This window comes from Apis laboriosa, unplaced genomic scaffold (assembly GCF_014066325.1).
Source record: "Apis laboriosa isolate Shangri-la unplaced genomic scaffold, ASM1406632v1 scaffold12_cov154, whole genome shotgun sequence".
Taxonomy (NCBI): Eukaryota; Metazoa; Arthropoda; class Insecta; order Hymenoptera; family Apidae; genus Apis; species Apis laboriosa.
In genome coordinates, this window is record NW_025221207.1 from 3,875,197 (window position 1) to 3,891,225 (window position 16,029).

The 16,029-nt window shown below is 22.6% G+C and overlaps 6 protein-coding genes across 7 annotated transcripts; 2 read left to right on the forward strand and 4 right to left on the reverse strand.

The window, feature by feature from the left end:
- The first annotated feature begins 1,488 nt into the window (after positions 1 to 1,488).
- On the forward strand, positions 1,489 to 2,511 carry LOC122720388 (probable prefoldin subunit 2). The gene is made up of 3 exons (XM_043947072.1): positions 1,489 to 1,694; positions 1,936 to 2,059; positions 2,221 to 2,511. The coding sequence occupies exons 1-3, from the start codon at positions 1,549 to 1,551 to the stop codon at positions 2,413 to 2,415; spliced, it is 465 nt and encodes a 154-aa protein (XP_043803007.1). The 5' UTR covers positions 1,489 to 1,548; the 3' UTR covers positions 2,416 to 2,511.
- Positions 2,512 to 3,320: 809 nt separating this feature from the next.
- On the reverse strand, positions 3,321 to 4,861 carry LOC122720452 (polycomb protein EED-like). Its single transcript, XM_043947194.1, has one exon. The coding sequence runs from the start codon at positions 4,859 to 4,861 to the stop codon at positions 3,578 to 3,580; it is 1,284 nt and encodes a 427-aa protein (XP_043803129.1). The 3' UTR covers positions 3,321 to 3,577.
- Positions 4,862 to 4,868: 7 nt separating this feature from the next.
- On the reverse strand, positions 4,869 to 6,691 carry LOC122720454. The gene is made up of 4 exons (XM_043947196.1): positions 6,594 to 6,691; positions 5,904 to 6,092; positions 5,652 to 5,813; positions 4,869 to 5,005 (listed from the first exon to the last, which is right to left on the reverse strand). Exons 1-4 carry the CDS (start codon positions 6,651 to 6,653, stop codon positions 4,883 to 4,885), a joined length of 534 nt encoding a protein of 177 aa, XP_043803131.1. The 5' UTR covers positions 6,654 to 6,691; the 3' UTR covers positions 4,869 to 4,882.
- A 1,377-nt stretch (positions 6,692 to 8,068) lies between these two features.
- On the forward strand, positions 8,069 to 9,386 carry LOC122720453 (malignant T-cell-amplified sequence 1 homolog). The gene is made up of 6 exons (XM_043947195.1): positions 8,069 to 8,287; positions 8,371 to 8,523; positions 8,594 to 8,694; positions 8,794 to 8,927; positions 9,008 to 9,075; positions 9,154 to 9,386. The coding sequence occupies exons 1-6, from the start codon at positions 8,277 to 8,279 to the stop codon at positions 9,233 to 9,235; spliced, it is 549 nt and encodes a 182-aa protein (XP_043803130.1). The 5' UTR covers positions 8,069 to 8,276; the 3' UTR covers positions 9,236 to 9,386.
- Positions 9,387 to 9,428: 42 nt separating this feature from the next.
- LOC122720451 (SWI/SNF-related matrix-associated actin-dependent regulator of chromatin subfamily E member 1-like) lies at positions 9,429 to 12,695 on the reverse strand. 2 transcript variants are annotated; one of them, XM_043947193.1, is made up of 11 exons: positions 12,595 to 12,657; positions 12,399 to 12,488; positions 12,267 to 12,313; positions 12,110 to 12,190; positions 11,803 to 12,009; positions 11,647 to 11,731; positions 11,418 to 11,540; positions 11,186 to 11,358; positions 10,933 to 11,034; positions 10,682 to 10,870; positions 9,429 to 10,607 (listed from the first exon to the last, which is right to left on the reverse strand). In XM_043947193.1, the coding sequence occupies exons 2-11, from the start codon at positions 12,460 to 12,462 to the stop codon at positions 9,525 to 9,527; spliced, it is 2,154 nt and encodes a 717-aa protein (XP_043803128.1). In that variant the 5' UTR covers positions 12,463 to 12,488; positions 12,595 to 12,657; the 3' UTR covers positions 9,429 to 9,524. The 2 variants fall into 2 exon arrangements, with proteins under 2 accessions (XP_043803128.1, XP_043803126.1); XM_043947191.1 differs by having other exon boundaries at positions 12,399 to 12,695.
- A 547-nt stretch (positions 12,696 to 13,242) lies between these two features.
- Positions 13,243 to 14,996, reverse strand: LOC122720362 (vacuolar protein-sorting-associated protein 36). Its single transcript, XM_043947016.1, has 6 exons — positions 14,782 to 14,996; positions 14,530 to 14,725; positions 14,077 to 14,438; positions 13,854 to 14,018; positions 13,569 to 13,784; positions 13,243 to 13,511 (listed from the first exon to the last, which is right to left on the reverse strand). Exons 1-6 carry the CDS (start codon positions 14,875 to 14,877, stop codon positions 13,338 to 13,340), a joined length of 1,209 nt encoding a protein of 402 aa, XP_043802951.1. The 5' UTR covers positions 14,878 to 14,996; the 3' UTR covers positions 13,243 to 13,337.
- Between the last annotated feature and the right edge of the window lie 1,033 nt (positions 14,997 to 16,029).

Consider the following 16,029-nt stretch of genomic DNA (forward strand, 5'->3'; position numbering starts at 1 on the left):
TTATCTTAATTTAAAATGTTTTTTTTTATTTTTCTTTTTTTTTATTTTTTTATGTTATTTTTTATTTTTTTTTTATTATGTGAAAGATTAATGTTTTTTTACATAACTATTAATATATTTGTCTTATTTTATTATTTTAATATATTAAAATAATATTAGCATTTTAATATGTGATTGTTAAATTTAAAAAATATAAAAATTTTCAATTCGCCATAGCTATCATTATATATTCTTTTTCATTATTACAATTTTATATTATTTATACATAATTTCGTGTATTCAATGATACTGGATGTATTAATTTTATTCATCTTTTGTATAATTTTTAAGTTAAATTATTATTTTGCATTTCATTTTAGAAGGCTGATAATGTTATATTATGTTTAAGACTGTGCTTGCTATTAAGAATCATGTACAGTAAATATCATGTGTAATATTCGCTAAATATTCGGTAAAATATGTATATAAAGTACATTATTGCATATCAAATATATAGATATATGTAATGAAATGATTAGTATAATAATGAAACTTGTTACACAAAAAAAATTTTAATGTTATAATACTCATTTTCTTTGCATTCCTGTTTAATAATTAATTTAGATATTAAAATATAAAATAATTTAATAAGTGTAATATAAGTTAATATAATAAGTGTAAATTTATATATATCTATAAAAATATTTAACATATCATTAAAAAACAAAAAGAAATACATGTCTCTTGCCTTTATTTATAAGTTATGTATTATTTAACATTGTATAGGTTTATAAAAGTGTAATGTAAGAATATTTGTATCTAAAAATATAAAAATTTTAATTTTACATTTTTTAGTACATGTTATTGTTATGAGTGACTATTTAAAATTTTTTATTTATATATAAATATAATGAATGTATTAATTAATGAACAAAATATACATCTTATACATAAATGTTATTTTGTGCATTGTGTATGCACATGCGTACGCGTGATATTTTTTTTTTTTTCTTTCATTCCACATAATACATATATGTTAATATTTTATTTTTATAAATTACTATATTTTGTAAAGAAAAATATATACACAAAATAAAATTTTGACTTAATACGATATAAAAAAATAAAGATATTTAATTATTATTTTTATATTAAATTGTTAATATAAAAAATATAACTTAACTAAAAAAATAAATCTTAAATTGTTTTATATAAAAAATTTAAATGTATATATGCTCAAAATTAAAAAATTTTTTTCTCTAAATTTTACATGTAATGTTTTTTATAATTTTGAACAAAATAAGACAAGTGAATATTTTTATTTATTATTAATCTTTTTTTTATAAAAAATTCAAATTTTAAATTATATTTTTATAATATAAAAATATTCAAAATTATATAGTATAAATAAATATGTACATTATTATCGTAAGAATTTAAATGTAAATGAATGTATAAATGAATGTATACCTAAATTAATTTTAACAATAGATATCACATAATCATCGCATCAGTCATCAAGAATATTAGTTGCTCTCACGAATGAAGAAGTAATATAGAGTTCCTAATATGGCTAGCGATAAAAAATCAGGAAAATCTTCAAAAGGTACGAAGTCTACTACAGAAATATTATCTGAATTTCAAATACTTCGTAATGAACAAAGAGCAATGGCTAATAAATTGTCAGAAATGGAAATGGAACTAAATGAACATAAGTATGTATTTTCTAACCTATACTTATTTATGTTATTTATTTTAAATTTTATTTTCAATGTTATAAGTAAATAAAAAATAAATTTTTATAAATTATATTATGAAATTTTAAATTTTTATTAAGAAATAAAAATAAATTACTTTAATAAATTAAATATTATATTTATTTATAATATATTTTCTTTAGATAATATACATTATAATCGATAATTGCTTAAATGATATTCAGTTTTAATTTTTTAGAATTGTTATAGATACATTAAAAAATATAGATCCTAAAAGAAAATGCTATAGAATGACTGGAGGTGTTTTATGTGAACGTACTGTAGAAGATGTAATGCCAGCATTGATAACAAATAAAGAACAGGTCAGATTTATTTTATTAAATATTTTATAAAAAATTAAAAAATAAAATAAATATATTTATATATTTAAATATATATTATATGTACATATCAAACTATATAATTATATATATACTAAAACTTTAGAATGTAATGTAAATAAAATTTATTTGATAATTTTTAGTTAATTAAAGTCATAGATACCTTAAATGATCAGTTGACAAAAAAAGGAATTGAAATAAATGAATTCAAAGAGAAGCATAATATTAGAATTAGAGGACAACAGGATGTACAACAACGACAAGGTGAAGATAAAGATTCCAAAGAAGCAAAAAGAAGTGCCGTAGTTGTTAATTCATTATTAAATAATTATTCATAAAGTCAAAATTTTCTATCTACAATATTTCTTATGTTTATAATTAAATCATATTAATTTACATTATTTATTGAATAAGATAATATTTGAAATGTATAAATATCTAATTTTTTAATGGTTATGTATTTTATATAAAATACTTATTGACTTTTATTTATAGATAAATAGTATATCAGCAACTTCAAATATAATTTCTTTAGTTTTCCAAATTTTCATCATTTTCTTTCTTTTTTTTTTTAACTAATTATGAAATTATATTTATTGTAATTTTATATATTTTTACAAATTATGAGATAAATTAATCACTGAAAAATATTATACTACAAATATTATGAAAATTATAAGTAATTAAAAAAAATTAATTGTAATGTATAAAATTTTTACATGAACAAAATTATTTTAATTATAAAAAATTATAAAAAAAATTAGAAATCATTTTGAATATAAGAAAGGATTTTTTGATGCTTCATTCTATATCATTGTTATTTCTGTTTATTAATTGATCATTTCAGTTATATATAAATGATATATATATATATCATTTAGTTAATTTATAAAAAAAAATTAATTTTTTTTATTATAATAAAATAGTTTTGAAAAATAGGTTCAGATTAAAGTGTAATTATAAAATGAAATATATCAATATATATATATATATATAAAATAACTTTATTTTATGGAATAATCATACTAGTGCACAAAATATTATGTAGAAAAAATTAGATCTATGCATATTTTCTATAGTTGCTATAAGTGCTATAAGATTTAACATAATAATTATGTTAAATCTTTCCAAACGTTTTTTATATAAAAAATTAATTTCTTATTTTTTTATGAAAAGGATATTATAATTAGTAATAAAATATATAAATATGTGAATTTTAATTTTTTCATAACTTACTTATGAATCAAAATTATTATTGTAGAATTATAAAATTATTAGTTATAAAACACTAATGTAAGTTTATAATTTACTATTTATAGTATATATAAAGGCAGTAATAAGCATTTAAAATACAGCACATTATGTAAATTTAAAGGCACCACTTTATGTACAGGGTGATATAAACTCTATGTATGTATATGAAACAAAAATGAAAATGTATGATTAATGACATTGCTTTTGGGAACAATAGAGAAAGAATCACCCTGTATTATGGAAATATTAATGTTCACGATTCCATCTCCATACAGTAGCATCATCACAAACGCATAATAAAACTGAACCATCTCTGCTTAAACTAGTTTGACGTATAGGTGCAGTACATCTAGGATGTTGAAGTGAATAACAGCGTGCTTGACCAGGTTCATCAACTTCTAAATCCCATACATATGTTCTACCCACTTGGTTTCCTAATGCTATTGTACGTTGCCAAAAGTCCATTGAGAATCTGATAAACCATATATCACATTCTTTAAATTCAAACCTATGTAAGACAGTTGCACTTGTTTCTCCATTACGTAATTGAGAATCTTCTAGCCGTCCTGGTTTCCAACAAACAATACAATTTTCACAAGATTTGCTTAAAATGAAATCACCATACCATTTAACGCAATCAACATAATTACGATGAACATCACGTGTAGTAAAATCCGGAAAATGTTGAAGTATTGAATCAAAAGGTCTTCCATTACGACTAGGATTACAATAATAGGATTGTTTTATTGCTTCTTGCATATCTGATTTATCTAATGACCATAATTTTAAAGCATGATCCATACCACATGAAATAATACGTTCTCCTTTCATATCAAAGTCTGCACTTAATACTTCATCTCTATGACCTTCTACACCACCAAATATTGCTATACATACATCAGTTTTTATATTCCATAGTCTAAGAGCATGATCTTTTGATGCTGAAAGCAATATGTTTGGATCTTTAGGATGAATTTTTAATTCATTTATTGCATGACCATGACCAATATAATGTTTAATGCAAGTCATAGTTACAGGACTTATAACTCTTACAACACCACGTGATCCAGCTACTGCTAGTAAAGGTTTTCCAGAATCATCATAAGTCCAAGTACAAGTATAAAAATTTTCTTCTGGATCAGGATCTGCATAACATTGACGTAATCTAATATTTCCTCCTTGTGGACATTCATAAATGCTTACTCGATTGCTTCCCACAGAAGCAAATATTAATGGTTCACCTTCTTTTAAATGATGGTTAAATTGTACTCCAAACAATGGCTGTCCATGGTCTTCTTTAATACTGCAGCAATATTTATAAAGAGGTTTATCTGTACATGGTTTATATTTTGCTGTTTTACTTCTACGTCGTCCTTTTCTTCTGTAACGAGCACTACGGGTAGGTGTATCACTACGATGAGTACCAGCTGTTGAATTACTACCAATACTACATTCAGTTTCATCACTATCATTTTCACTATCTTCTTGACTAGAGGCATATGCTTGACTTTTGCTGCTTGTTTTCTTCATTTCAATATTAAAACTATAAATTCAAGTTTTATAAAATTCTATATCATTAGTCCGTCCAATAACAGGAATTCCACTTGTTATACCCAATATAGCTTCTATTAAATTTAATATTCTATTACCTAATTGAACACAAATTTGTGGCTTCTAAAAAAATATATAAAAATTAATATAATTTAATTTATAATAATTATTATAAATTATAAAAAAAAAAGAATTAAAATGCAATATGCATTCTATAACTTCTAAATAAAGTGAAATTTTGGGAAGAAGAAGGATGTATACATGATGGATTTAAAATATCTCAAATCTAATATTGAAATTGAGAATATAAAAATAAAATATAAAACAATCCTTGAACATTCTTGGAATCAATCATTATAATTATAATTAGAATTCTTATCATATTATCTATAAGGAAGTCGATTTTTTATTAGTCTATTTGTTACAAATTTTGGATATTGTCCACTGTGATATGTTTATAGAAACAATAGATAAATTGTCACACTGTAACATACATTGCAAAGACATGCATGTATAAACAAAATTCAATATATCATATCAAAAGTTTTTTATTAATATATTTCTTAAATTAATAAAGACTTCAAACTAAAATTTTATATTTAGAAAATTTTAGTTTTATATTCTTAATATAATCAAATTTTATATTATTATATTATAATTTTATATTAATTTTTTCCTTATTTCCCTCAAAATTTCAGTTTGTTTGATCATGAGATGCATATTGTATTATATTTAAAAAAAGTTAAAGTTTATATATATATAAACTTACAAAAACATTAGCAGACAAAAATCGAATATTATATTTCTCTCTTATTTTTGCTGATTTATGAGAAGTTAATCCCATACTATTTGAAATCCCTCTGCAATTTACAAGACATACAGCTCCAGAAATAATATAATGTTCATCTACAAGATTAATATTTGTTTCTACCTTAAATAATATTTTTTTACATTAGTATTTACACATTAAAAACAGTAATTATTAAAAAGTAAGTTATATAATTATTAAAAATAAACTTACTTCAGATAAAGAATGTGTAGTTTTCCAATCAAAAACAAAAATAATAAAATCTATGCTAAGATTTAAATTCAAGCGTATAACTTCATCAACAAGCTCACATTGATGTACAACGATATGCCATTTTCTTTCTTTTGCACTTTCATGTAATCCTTCAGAAACTTTATGACATAATTCTGCTTGTCCTATAACCTAAAGTTATTCTTAATGTACAAGTCCTGTTTTATATGAAAAAATTTTATCTTTGAAAACTTAACCTCATTAAATTTAATATTTTAAAAATGATAAAAGAAATGTATATAAAAAATAATAAAAAACTTTTATAAATATGTAAATGTAATAAATAATTTTATGATAATAATTTTATGATAATAAATATTTTATTATAATGAATTTAAATAAATATAACAATATTCTAAATATTGATACAAAATATAATCTTAAATTAAATTTTTTTTTATATTTTTTTCTATTTAAATTTATAAATGTAAAATAGAAATTTTTTTAATAATTTAAATATTTATATTTTATAATAAATATCTAAAAATAAAAATTTAACAAAATAATATTTATATTTTAGTTTTTTATTTATTAGATTAGTTTTACATTATATGTAAAAAGATTTATGTTTAAGAAAATATAATTATAAAATAAAAATAAATACAAAAAATAATTAAAAAATTTCAAACATACCAAAATCGAAACTAAACAATTATTTCGATGTACATTACAATTAGTAAGTATCCCCGCCATATTTCCATAGTTACCAATTGCATTAAAAAAATGTAAAATTCAAAAGTTAAAATCAGAAATAAATAATTATAGTTATTATTATTGTACTATTTATTATTATTATTAACTTAAGTGTTTATTTTAGTTAAATTTTGAGACATTAAATTTTGAATTTTTTTTCCTAGATTATATAAATTTTGATTTACAAAGATAATAAATTGAATGTTAAAATTCAATAGTTCAAAAATTATTGCATGTAAAATATAAAATTTTGTATTTTTAGGAATTTTTTGTGATATATTTTATATGATTTTTGATTTTTATTCTAATTCAGTCAAATAATAGAAAAATATTCAAATTATTTTTCATTTAAAGAAAAATAAATTCCATATAATACAATATTTCTATACAATTAATACTGTAATATATACTTATTTATTCAATGAAAAATATTTTTAATATATTTTTTTTAAAATATAATTTAAATATGTGAAAAAATATTTTATATATATTGAATATTATTTATATATAATATATGTAATAATATATATAAAATTCTTAATATAACTTATAAAGCATTTATAAACATAGATTAACATTGATTTTTATCCTCATTGCAGCCATAACACTTTACACAGCTATTTCTAAAGTTTTATAAGAATTCTATAAAAATCGTTATTTTTTAAGTATTAAACATCTTTAAAAAATGACGCTATTTTTGATTTTTTATCTTATTTTACTTTGTCTTTAAAAAATTATTTTTAACATTCAAGAAATAATATTGACGATTAATTTTCATTCTTATATTATTTACTTATTATTACATTTACTCTTCTGCGTTCAAGAGAGTTAGTTAATTTTATTGTATTCTTTATCTTTAACATATCGATTAAACATCTTAAAAAATTTAAATTATTAATATATTATAAATTATTAATATATTATATTATAATTAATATTTATTTATATATATAAATAAATTTAACTTTAATATTTATCAAAAAAATGTTTGTTGACTTTACTAACTTTTATTAACTTTTATGATTAAATATTTAATATAATTTCTACATAATTTACATTTACGTAGAGAGTAAGGTATATCAAACATTCTAATTTTAAGATTATCATCACTATTATTTTTATTTTATTCACTCAGATATAAAAGAAAAATTAATAGAGAAATATCTAAATAAACTCTACTAAAAACTGAACAAACTAGAGATATTACATATATAAATATTTTTTGAATATTTTATAATATCTCTATATTACACATCCTTTGTCTTGTAATTAATCTTTTTGTAATTAGTTTTTTAGATAGGCAACTCATTATGCTTGCATTAGTGTTTTAGTGTATTTAGTAGTGTTATTTAAATATGACTAGAGACTTTCATCTATTTGCCTCATGTTTTTTACGCAATATTTCAGAATGTAGGAACATAAAGTTTCATTGTTAGGGATATCCTGCATCTTGTATTCTATATCTTGTCTGTAGTATTTGAATATTCATATGCAACGTATACCGGGTAGCAATCAGTCATTTATAAAATAAAATTGATATCAAGAATTAATTAATTGAATGTATTTTTTATATATTAATAATAGTTTTGTGATATTTAATATTATCTTATAAACAAGAAAAAAATGTTTAAAAAGTATGTGTAGCATTTCGTCTAGTAAAATAACATAACCTAGTTTAATACTATTAAAAATACTATTACTATTGATATTTTATTAGATTTGACGAAAAAGATAGTATTTCTGGTATACAACAATTAAAATCATCAGTTCAAAAAGGAATTCGTTCAAAGCTTTTGGAGCTTTATCCTTATTTAGAAGGTTATGTTGATGCTATAATTCCAAAAAAAGATGCTTTTCGTATTATAAAATGGTAAGTTCTTTCAAAATTAATTTATTTTAAATTTAATATAATTTTAAATTTATTATTATTTTATGATTAGTCATGATCATATAGAGATTATAGTGAATGCAACAGGAGATCTTCTATTCTTTCGTCAACGTGAAGGACCCTGGATGCCTACTTTAAGATTGTTACATAAATGTAAGTTATATTTTTTTAGATATAATAAACAGTTTGATTAATAGAAAGGTAATTTTACACAAAAAATTTATTTTGTTTTAATATATTTAAAAATTTTAGACCCATTTTTTCTACCAATGCAACAAGTTGATAAAGGTGCTATACGGTTTGTTCTTAGTGGAGCTAATATTATGTGTCCTGGTTTAACATCAAAAGGTGCAAAGATGACACCTGTAGAAAAGGGAACAGTTGTTGTATCCTTTATTAAAATAACATAATATAAAATAAATTTTTTATCTAAGAATTTAAATATAATTCTTGACTTGAAAAATAGGCTGTTATGGCAGAAGGTAAGCAACATGCTTTAGCTGTAGGTGTTACTACTTTGTCAACAGAAGATATGTAAGTAAATAAAATTTACAATAATTTATATATAAAAAATATGAAAAATATTGTTCTTTATAATAATGTAATTTACAGAATTAAGGTGAACAAAGGAATAGGCATAGAGAATTGTCATTATTTAAATGATGGACTTTGGCAAATGAAATCTGTGAAATAAAAGACTGATGTACATTGTCTGAGATGTAATGTACAGATATCTTAACTATTGTATGAATGTATCTTTTGGCATTTTTAAAAATGAGATGTGCTGTGAAATGATAATTTTAATTACAATTATTATTTTCAAAATAAAAAAGATTAATAATGCATTTTTATTGTACAAATTGAATGAATATGACAATTTTATTATAACTATTTAAATGCATCAATATTATTTAAATGTATTTTATGATTCACATAAAATCAATAGAAGTCTATAAATGAATGTATGTAGTTATAAAAAATACTTAACCAGATCCTGATTTAATATCTGTCTGACCTTCTTGATTTTCTGAAGAAACAGAACGTTCACTTTCACAATGTCCTGATGCTAAAGAATATGATGAATTATTAGCATCAGATGTTGGTACAGAAGTTGGTGCAGAAGCTGTACTTGAACCCGGTACACTGTTATTAGTAGCATTATTTTCTCCAACAGCATGAGGAGATTGTGGATGATAATGAGGACTATGTGGACTATGAGGACCATGGGTATGAGGACGACCTGTGGTATGTGGTGAATATTGTGAATATGGTTGATGATAATATGGATGTGCATATTGAGGATATGGTTGATGATATGGTTGTTGTTGAGAATAAGCATAAGAAGGATGAGGAGGTCTTGGAGCTAATGGAACATTTTGAGCCTGCTGAGTAGGTCCTGGTTGATATTGTTGGCTATAGCCTTGATTTAGTGGAATCATCTGAGGAGTATGTGGATTAGAAACTGGTCCTTGAGGTGCAAGCACCTGAGTTCCTTGTGTTCCTTGTGTTCCTTGATGAGATGATATTGAATGATTAGCTAACATTGCTTGTTGATGAGGATTATGTTGCATAGGAGGAGCTGGTGAAGAAACAGGAGGCATAGTCGGTGTATTTGCAGATGCATTTGCATTTGTAGGTGTGTTTGTATTAGCAGTTACTGCTACACCAGCAACTGCTGTTGTAGTAGGTTGTTGTGGTTGTAAAGATGGTTGTGACTGTTGAGTTGATGGCTGTTGTTGCTGCTGTTGATGTGATTGAGATGATGATTGTTGATGTTGTGTTGATGGTGGTTGTTGTTGCGGTTGTGATTGTGAAGAAGATTGTTGTTGTTGTTGTGATGATGGCGGCGGCGGCGGTGTTTGTTGTTGTTGTTGTTGTTGCTGTATTGGACTAATAGTCCCACAATACATTCCAGAATTAGATGTATGTTGATTAGAATTTCCTTGAGTTGATGAGGATTCTGATTTATTTTCAATATATGGTGGTGAAGATGTTTCTTTTTTAATTTCATTATTAGGTTTTTCAGATCCATTTGTCTTTTTATCTATTGCATCATTATCAGGAACCTATAAAGCATTGATAATAAATTAGTGTTATATTGATAATAAATTAAAATTATAATTGTACGAATAATATTTACATCAGATGGAGTTTCATCATTAGTAGGGGCAGGAGTTGGAGTAGGAGTAGAATTTGGAGTTGATTCACTTGAAGGAGGTCCATCTGAACGATTTTCTTCTGCACCTCTTAATTTATCTCGTCTAAGTGCTTCATACTGTCGTTCCACCATTTTATTAAATGTTTCTTCATCTACAGCTGGTTTACAATGCTGAAAGAAATATTTTTTATTATTTGTTAGGATATTTATATCATTAAAAAATAATAACTTACTTTTTTTAATTCTTCTTGAAATATTTCACTTGTCTCAATAAATTTACGTTTTTTTGCTTCAAATTTTTCTTCTATTTGTTGCAATTCTGCTTCAAGTTTTTTCTATAATATTCAAAGTTTTAAAATATAATAATTAAATTTATTATTATTATTATTTATTAAATATTAATATATTATTATTTAAAAATTGTATTATATAATTAAATATAAAATTGTATTATTTAATTAAAAATGTTTTGTTATACATATATACCTGATGCATTGTTAAGGATTGTACTTGACGACGTAGTACTTGCATTCGTTGTGTAGTGACAACAGAGCGAACATCAGGAACTACAGTATCACTAAATATCTCATTAATAAGACGATGATTTCGAGTATATCGAGAATACGCAACGTGTTTTACAGAATATCCATCATCTTGATCTACAAAATAAAAAAATATATACAATATTTTCTTGTTTAAATTATATAAATTTATATACCATCATCATCTTCTGCAGGTAAAATATCTATTCTTCTATCTTGAGCTGCTTGTCCTTTGGTACTGCCAGATGAACGTTCATGACTTTCTCGTTCATCATTATTTTGTTGTGCGGCGCATAATGCTGCATTTAAAAAAAAAAATTATATTAAGAAGTTTATATAAAATAAATATTTATAAAATATATTTATAAAATATAAAATATATAAATATATTTATAAAATATTTACCAGATTTTCCTCTATTTTTAGCTGCAATATAAGCTAAATATGCAGGTGAATTGTGATAAGTTTTTAAACTTTTTTCATATTCAACCTATTTAACATATATATAATATTAATATTTATTTTTATAACTATATGAAATAATACCAATATGATTTTGACCTTTTCTGCTTCATATTCTTCAATAAATTCTGTTTTATCTTCCTCTGGTAAATCTCTCCACATTTGTCCAATAATTTTTCCTATTTCCCATAATTTTAATTCTGGATTTTGAGCTTTTACTTGATCCCAAACTTTTCTGCTATATCTCATATAAGGCATAAGAGGTTTCTCTGGTGGTTTAGGTGGTTTGGGCATACGAGAATCAGCCTATTTAATTAATATGAAAAAAATTTCATAGATTAATAAGAATATTTCTAAATTATTATTATATTCAATATTATAATACTTATAATATAGAAATACATACGTTTGTATTTTTCCCAACTTTTTGAGGTATAAATCCTGGATGACTATGAGGTGTTTGAATAAATGGACTTTGTGCATCTTTCTATTAATTATTATAAAAGTTAATATCCTAAAATATATGCACATATATATATAATTTATATAAAATATATACTTACAGTATTAGTTGAACTACTACTACTTCCACCTGATGCTCTAAGTCGTTCTGAAATATAGTTATTTTTTTTTAATGATTTATAGATGAAAAAATATTAAATATAACCAAATTATTTGAGGTTAATAATGCTTACGATTAGATGCAACGATATTTGACGTAGCCATAGCTACTTGCTTATAGTTCGGAGGTAAAGCCATTTTGTATACTGATTAAGTTTTAGTTTCTTAAAAATATAACAAACACATATAATAATATATAAATATTGTTAATTTATATGTTCTAAAGTAATTCATTCAATTATATTTCTAATAACTTAGAATTCATTTTACCGTTCATCTTATAATATACTATTGAGTACTATTAAGAACTGAGAAGTTAGCTCAAGGTTGAGACAATACTCGTTCACCATTATACGATGTTATGTGATTTTATCTGTAGATGCACGATTTTCGACCAATACGCATTTTTATTTTTATGATTGTATTGGATCTATCAGAAATAACCAATCAGATTTTACTATTATTTTCTTTCTCTCAATAATGTGTAAGTATTGTCAACTTATTAAAATTACTAAATATATATTACTATAATTTGAAATTAAATAAAATTTCTCTAGTTGTTTTCATAATTCATTGGTTAAACTAAATTTCTAATGTGTATTCATTTTATAAATAAATTATTGTAATATTTATAACAAATAAAATATTTATTTACAAATATAATTTATGTATATATACATATATTATATATAATTTTTAAAAATTACATTTTAATAATTTTATATTTAAATCATTTTTTTAAACATATAAAAAAATTATTGATTGAGGTGTTTTAATTTAAAAAAAAAGTCAGTCATTTTTCTTTACTTTATAATATAACATATTTTTGTAGTATATGTTGATTTAATAATTAATTTTAATTTATTCTAAATATGTAATATTCTAAATATGTATGAAAACACAAAAAATGTTATTTTAAATTATTTTTAAGTTATTTTATTATCAAAAAAATAATATATTTTTAAAATATATTAACGCGATTTATATTTATATAATAATAAAGAAATTGGCAGTTAATTATTTTTTTCAAGAAATAAATTAGGATAGAACCTTAAAGCTTCAATTGTATCATCTCTGCAAGCTTTTCCTTTTTTTTCTGTAACTAATAATCGTTCCCGTGCTAAAAGAACTGATATACCTTCTGATTGAGCAAGTTCTTCTGCTGTTAAAGATCCTTTTTTTTTTATCTGTAACAAAGAGTAGAAGTTAAGTTCATATAAAAATTATTTGAAAATATTACTTACAAGATCAGCTATAATATCAATTATGGTATTATCATCATGTGATCGAGCTTGAAGAACCATAACTCCGCTATCAAACACTCTCAATACTATAGGTAAATCTAAAGAAGCTAGCTGTCTACTAGCATTTAATAAATCTTCTGGTGATAAAAGTTCCAAGCCTCTTGCTCTATTTACACGACAATAAACATCTGTTAATGTCATCATTCCTCCAACTTCCTGTCAAATGGAATTTACTAAGTGTTTATTATCTATTGTAAGTTGTTAAAAATTATTAGAAATATTAACTTTAATTGGCTCTTCTAAAATATCTGCAAGTTGTTTTGCCAATTGCTTGAAATATTCATTACTATTCTTGTATGCATCTCTGGTAACAGGATCATCAATGCCAAGACTCATTAAGTAAGATTTAAATCTAACTGTTTCATCTTCTGTGATATCTCCTTGTCTCTCCTGCAATTGTCTTTGATTATGAATGTCAATTTTATAAAATAATCTTGTTGAGAGTCACCCGTATTTTTGTTGAGATAGTTTTTGAAATGGAAACCATGTCTTTGGCCACTTCCATGAGCTTCTTAAGATCTTGAAAAGCCATTGATATACTTTCATCTGTTGCTTTCTGTTGTTCCTGAAGACTTCTTTCAATACCTATAATACCAGTTCGTGTCTTTATTTGTGGTAAAGGTTTATTAATATCTCCACTATTTTTTATATTAGTATCAGGATGATTTAAAGGCATAATAGGTGTTAATTCCCAAATTCGTTTCATAATAGTATCAGATAAATGTGTATGAAAATTTGGATCTAAACCTTCTTTAAATGATATTTTAATATAATTATATATACTATTATCTAATGGACCAGGCATTTTATCTACAAAAAAAATATAATAAATTTAATAATTTGAATTTATATAATTTTAATAGATATTGATAGATAAATATATTTTTTATAATTAATGTACCAATTGGAGCTTCAGAAAGATGTACAATAATTTTTTTACTACGTCCAAAAGAAAATGGACCAGGAATTTCTTCCTCAAAATAAACTATATGACGAAGAAACAATGAAAGACAGGTATAACCACGTGATATATCACCAGGTCTGCCCCAAAGAAATCTGTGACTTGTAAGCACTAATTCACCACTTTCAAAATTTGTCTGTCAAAAAAATGAAGGTTATGTTTTATTCTATGTGAATAGTTAATTATACATACTTTAACATCTCCATCGTACAAACATATGCCAAAATCGCGTCTTATGTAAATTTCATTTGGAAAAAGTCGAGAATCAGCGTATTCAAATCTATTCATTATTTTTGTAAGTTGAAAATAGAAATTAAATATTTTTTTAAGACCACGTAAAATTCTTGAATTCTAAATGGTCTTATTAGCAACTTTGATGTATTTAACCACAAGATGTCCTCCAATTTCTATATACTTATATATACAAGCTACATATATATCATTTACTGTAAAAATAACATAATACGATTTTAAAAAAAACGAGAATCATTATTAAAACATAATATTAAAATTCCAAATTAAAAATTTTGTATTTGGAATTTATTTATAAAACTCTACCAATAAAAAACAAATAAAAATAGTTCTTTCAACAATTTAAAAACTATTTTTTATCTAATTTTTTATAATTATTGTTATGATAATACTTACAATTTATTAAAATTTCCTGATAATATAATAAAATAATAATTGATTGTTTTTGACTATAATTAATATTAAGTTGTATCTTTGAATAATTTAAAAATAAAATATTTATAAGCTCAAATTAAAAAAATTAAAAAATTATATATTAAGAATTTATATATAATTAGAATTTATATATATATAATATATAAAATTCTTATTATATATATATAATAAGATATATATATAATAGAATTTATATATATAAGGATTTAAGTGTAAATTACGAAGTGGATGATATTAATTATTACTTTAAATATATTTGTTTCGAATTTATTCAATAAAGGAATCGTGTAAATAGAACCGCAACCATGAGTAACAATGACCATGTATAGTTAATAGGTGATTTTTTTGTGTATTGATTGCACACTTGTATAGTGATTAACGGTTTTCATTTATAATATATTTCTTTTCAGTTTTTAATAATAATAAGATTGATTTCTTTTTGTTTATAGCTATTATAGCATATAATATAATGTGTAACAATACACTTTATACCTTTTGCAAGCACAAGCTCGAACGTACCTTATCTTAAGGGATATGTTATTATTGTTAAAATTAATAATTTTAAATGTAGACAAATTTTCATGTACATCTTTTCATTCGATGAATATTTAATATATAATAAATATACATATAACATCGAGAGAGAAAGAGATCATAAAACTGAAGAATAAATATACATACAATCAATGATCAAATTGAACTATTTAATGATGTACATGTAATTTGCTTTTACATTTTTTTTTTTTAGAAACA

Coding starts and splice junctions, on each gene's coding strand:
- LOC122720362 (XM_043947016.1), bottom strand. CDS start 14,877: ATGAATAGATTTGAATACGCTGATTCTCGACTTTTTCCAAATGAAATT. Junction 13,785..13,853: donor TTTTAGAAGAGCCAATTAAA/GTTAATATTTCT, acceptor TCCATTTGACAG/GAAGTTGGAGGAATGATGAC. Junction 13,512..13,568: donor TTGATATTATAGCTGATCTT/GTAAGTAATATT, acceptor TCTTTGTTACAG/ATAAAAAAAAAAGGATCTTT.
- LOC122720451 (XM_043947191.1), bottom strand. CDS start 12,462: ATGGCTTTACCTCCGAACTATAAGCAAGTAGCTATGGCTACGTCAAAT. Junction 12,010..12,109: donor AAGTTGGGAAAAATACAAAC/GTATGTATTTCT, acceptor TTAATTAAATAG/GCTGATTCTCGTATGCCCAA. Junction 11,541..11,646: donor TAAAAATAGAGGAAAATCTG/GTAAATATTTTA, acceptor TTTTAAATGCAG/CATTATGCGCCGCACAACAA.
- LOC122720453 (XM_043947195.1), top strand. Junction 8,928..9,007: donor TAGAAAAGGGAACAGTTGTT/GTATCCTTTATT, acceptor CTTGAAAAATAG/GCTGTTATGGCAGAAGGTAA. Junction 9,076..9,153: donor ACTTTGTCAACAGAAGATAT/GTAAGTAAATAA, acceptor TGTAATTTACAG/AATTAAGGTGAACAAAGGAA.
- LOC122720454 (XM_043947196.1), bottom strand. CDS start 6,653: ATGGCGGGGATACTTACTAATTGTAATGTACATCGAAATAATTGTTTA. Junction 5,814..5,903: donor CTACACATTCTTTATCTGAA/GTAAGTTTATTT, acceptor ATATTATTTAAG/GTAGAAACAAATATTAATCT. Junction 5,006..5,651: donor TTTTGTCTGCTAATGTTTTT/GTAAGTTTATAT, acceptor ATATTTTTTTAG/AAGCCACAAATTTGTGTTCA.
- LOC122720388 (XM_043947072.1), top strand. CDS start 1,549: ATGGCTAGCGATAAAAAATCAGGAAAATCTTCAAAAGGTACGAAGTCT. Junction 1,695..1,935: donor ATGGAACTAAATGAACATAA/GTATGTATTTTC, acceptor TTAATTTTTTAG/AATTGTTATAGATACATTAA. Junction 2,060..2,220: donor TGATAACAAATAAAGAACAG/GTCAGATTTATT, acceptor GATAATTTTTAG/TTAATTAAAGTCATAGATAC.
- LOC122720452 (XM_043947194.1), bottom strand. CDS start 4,861: ATGAAGAAAACAAGCAGCAAAAGTCAAGCATATGCCTCTAGTCAAGAA.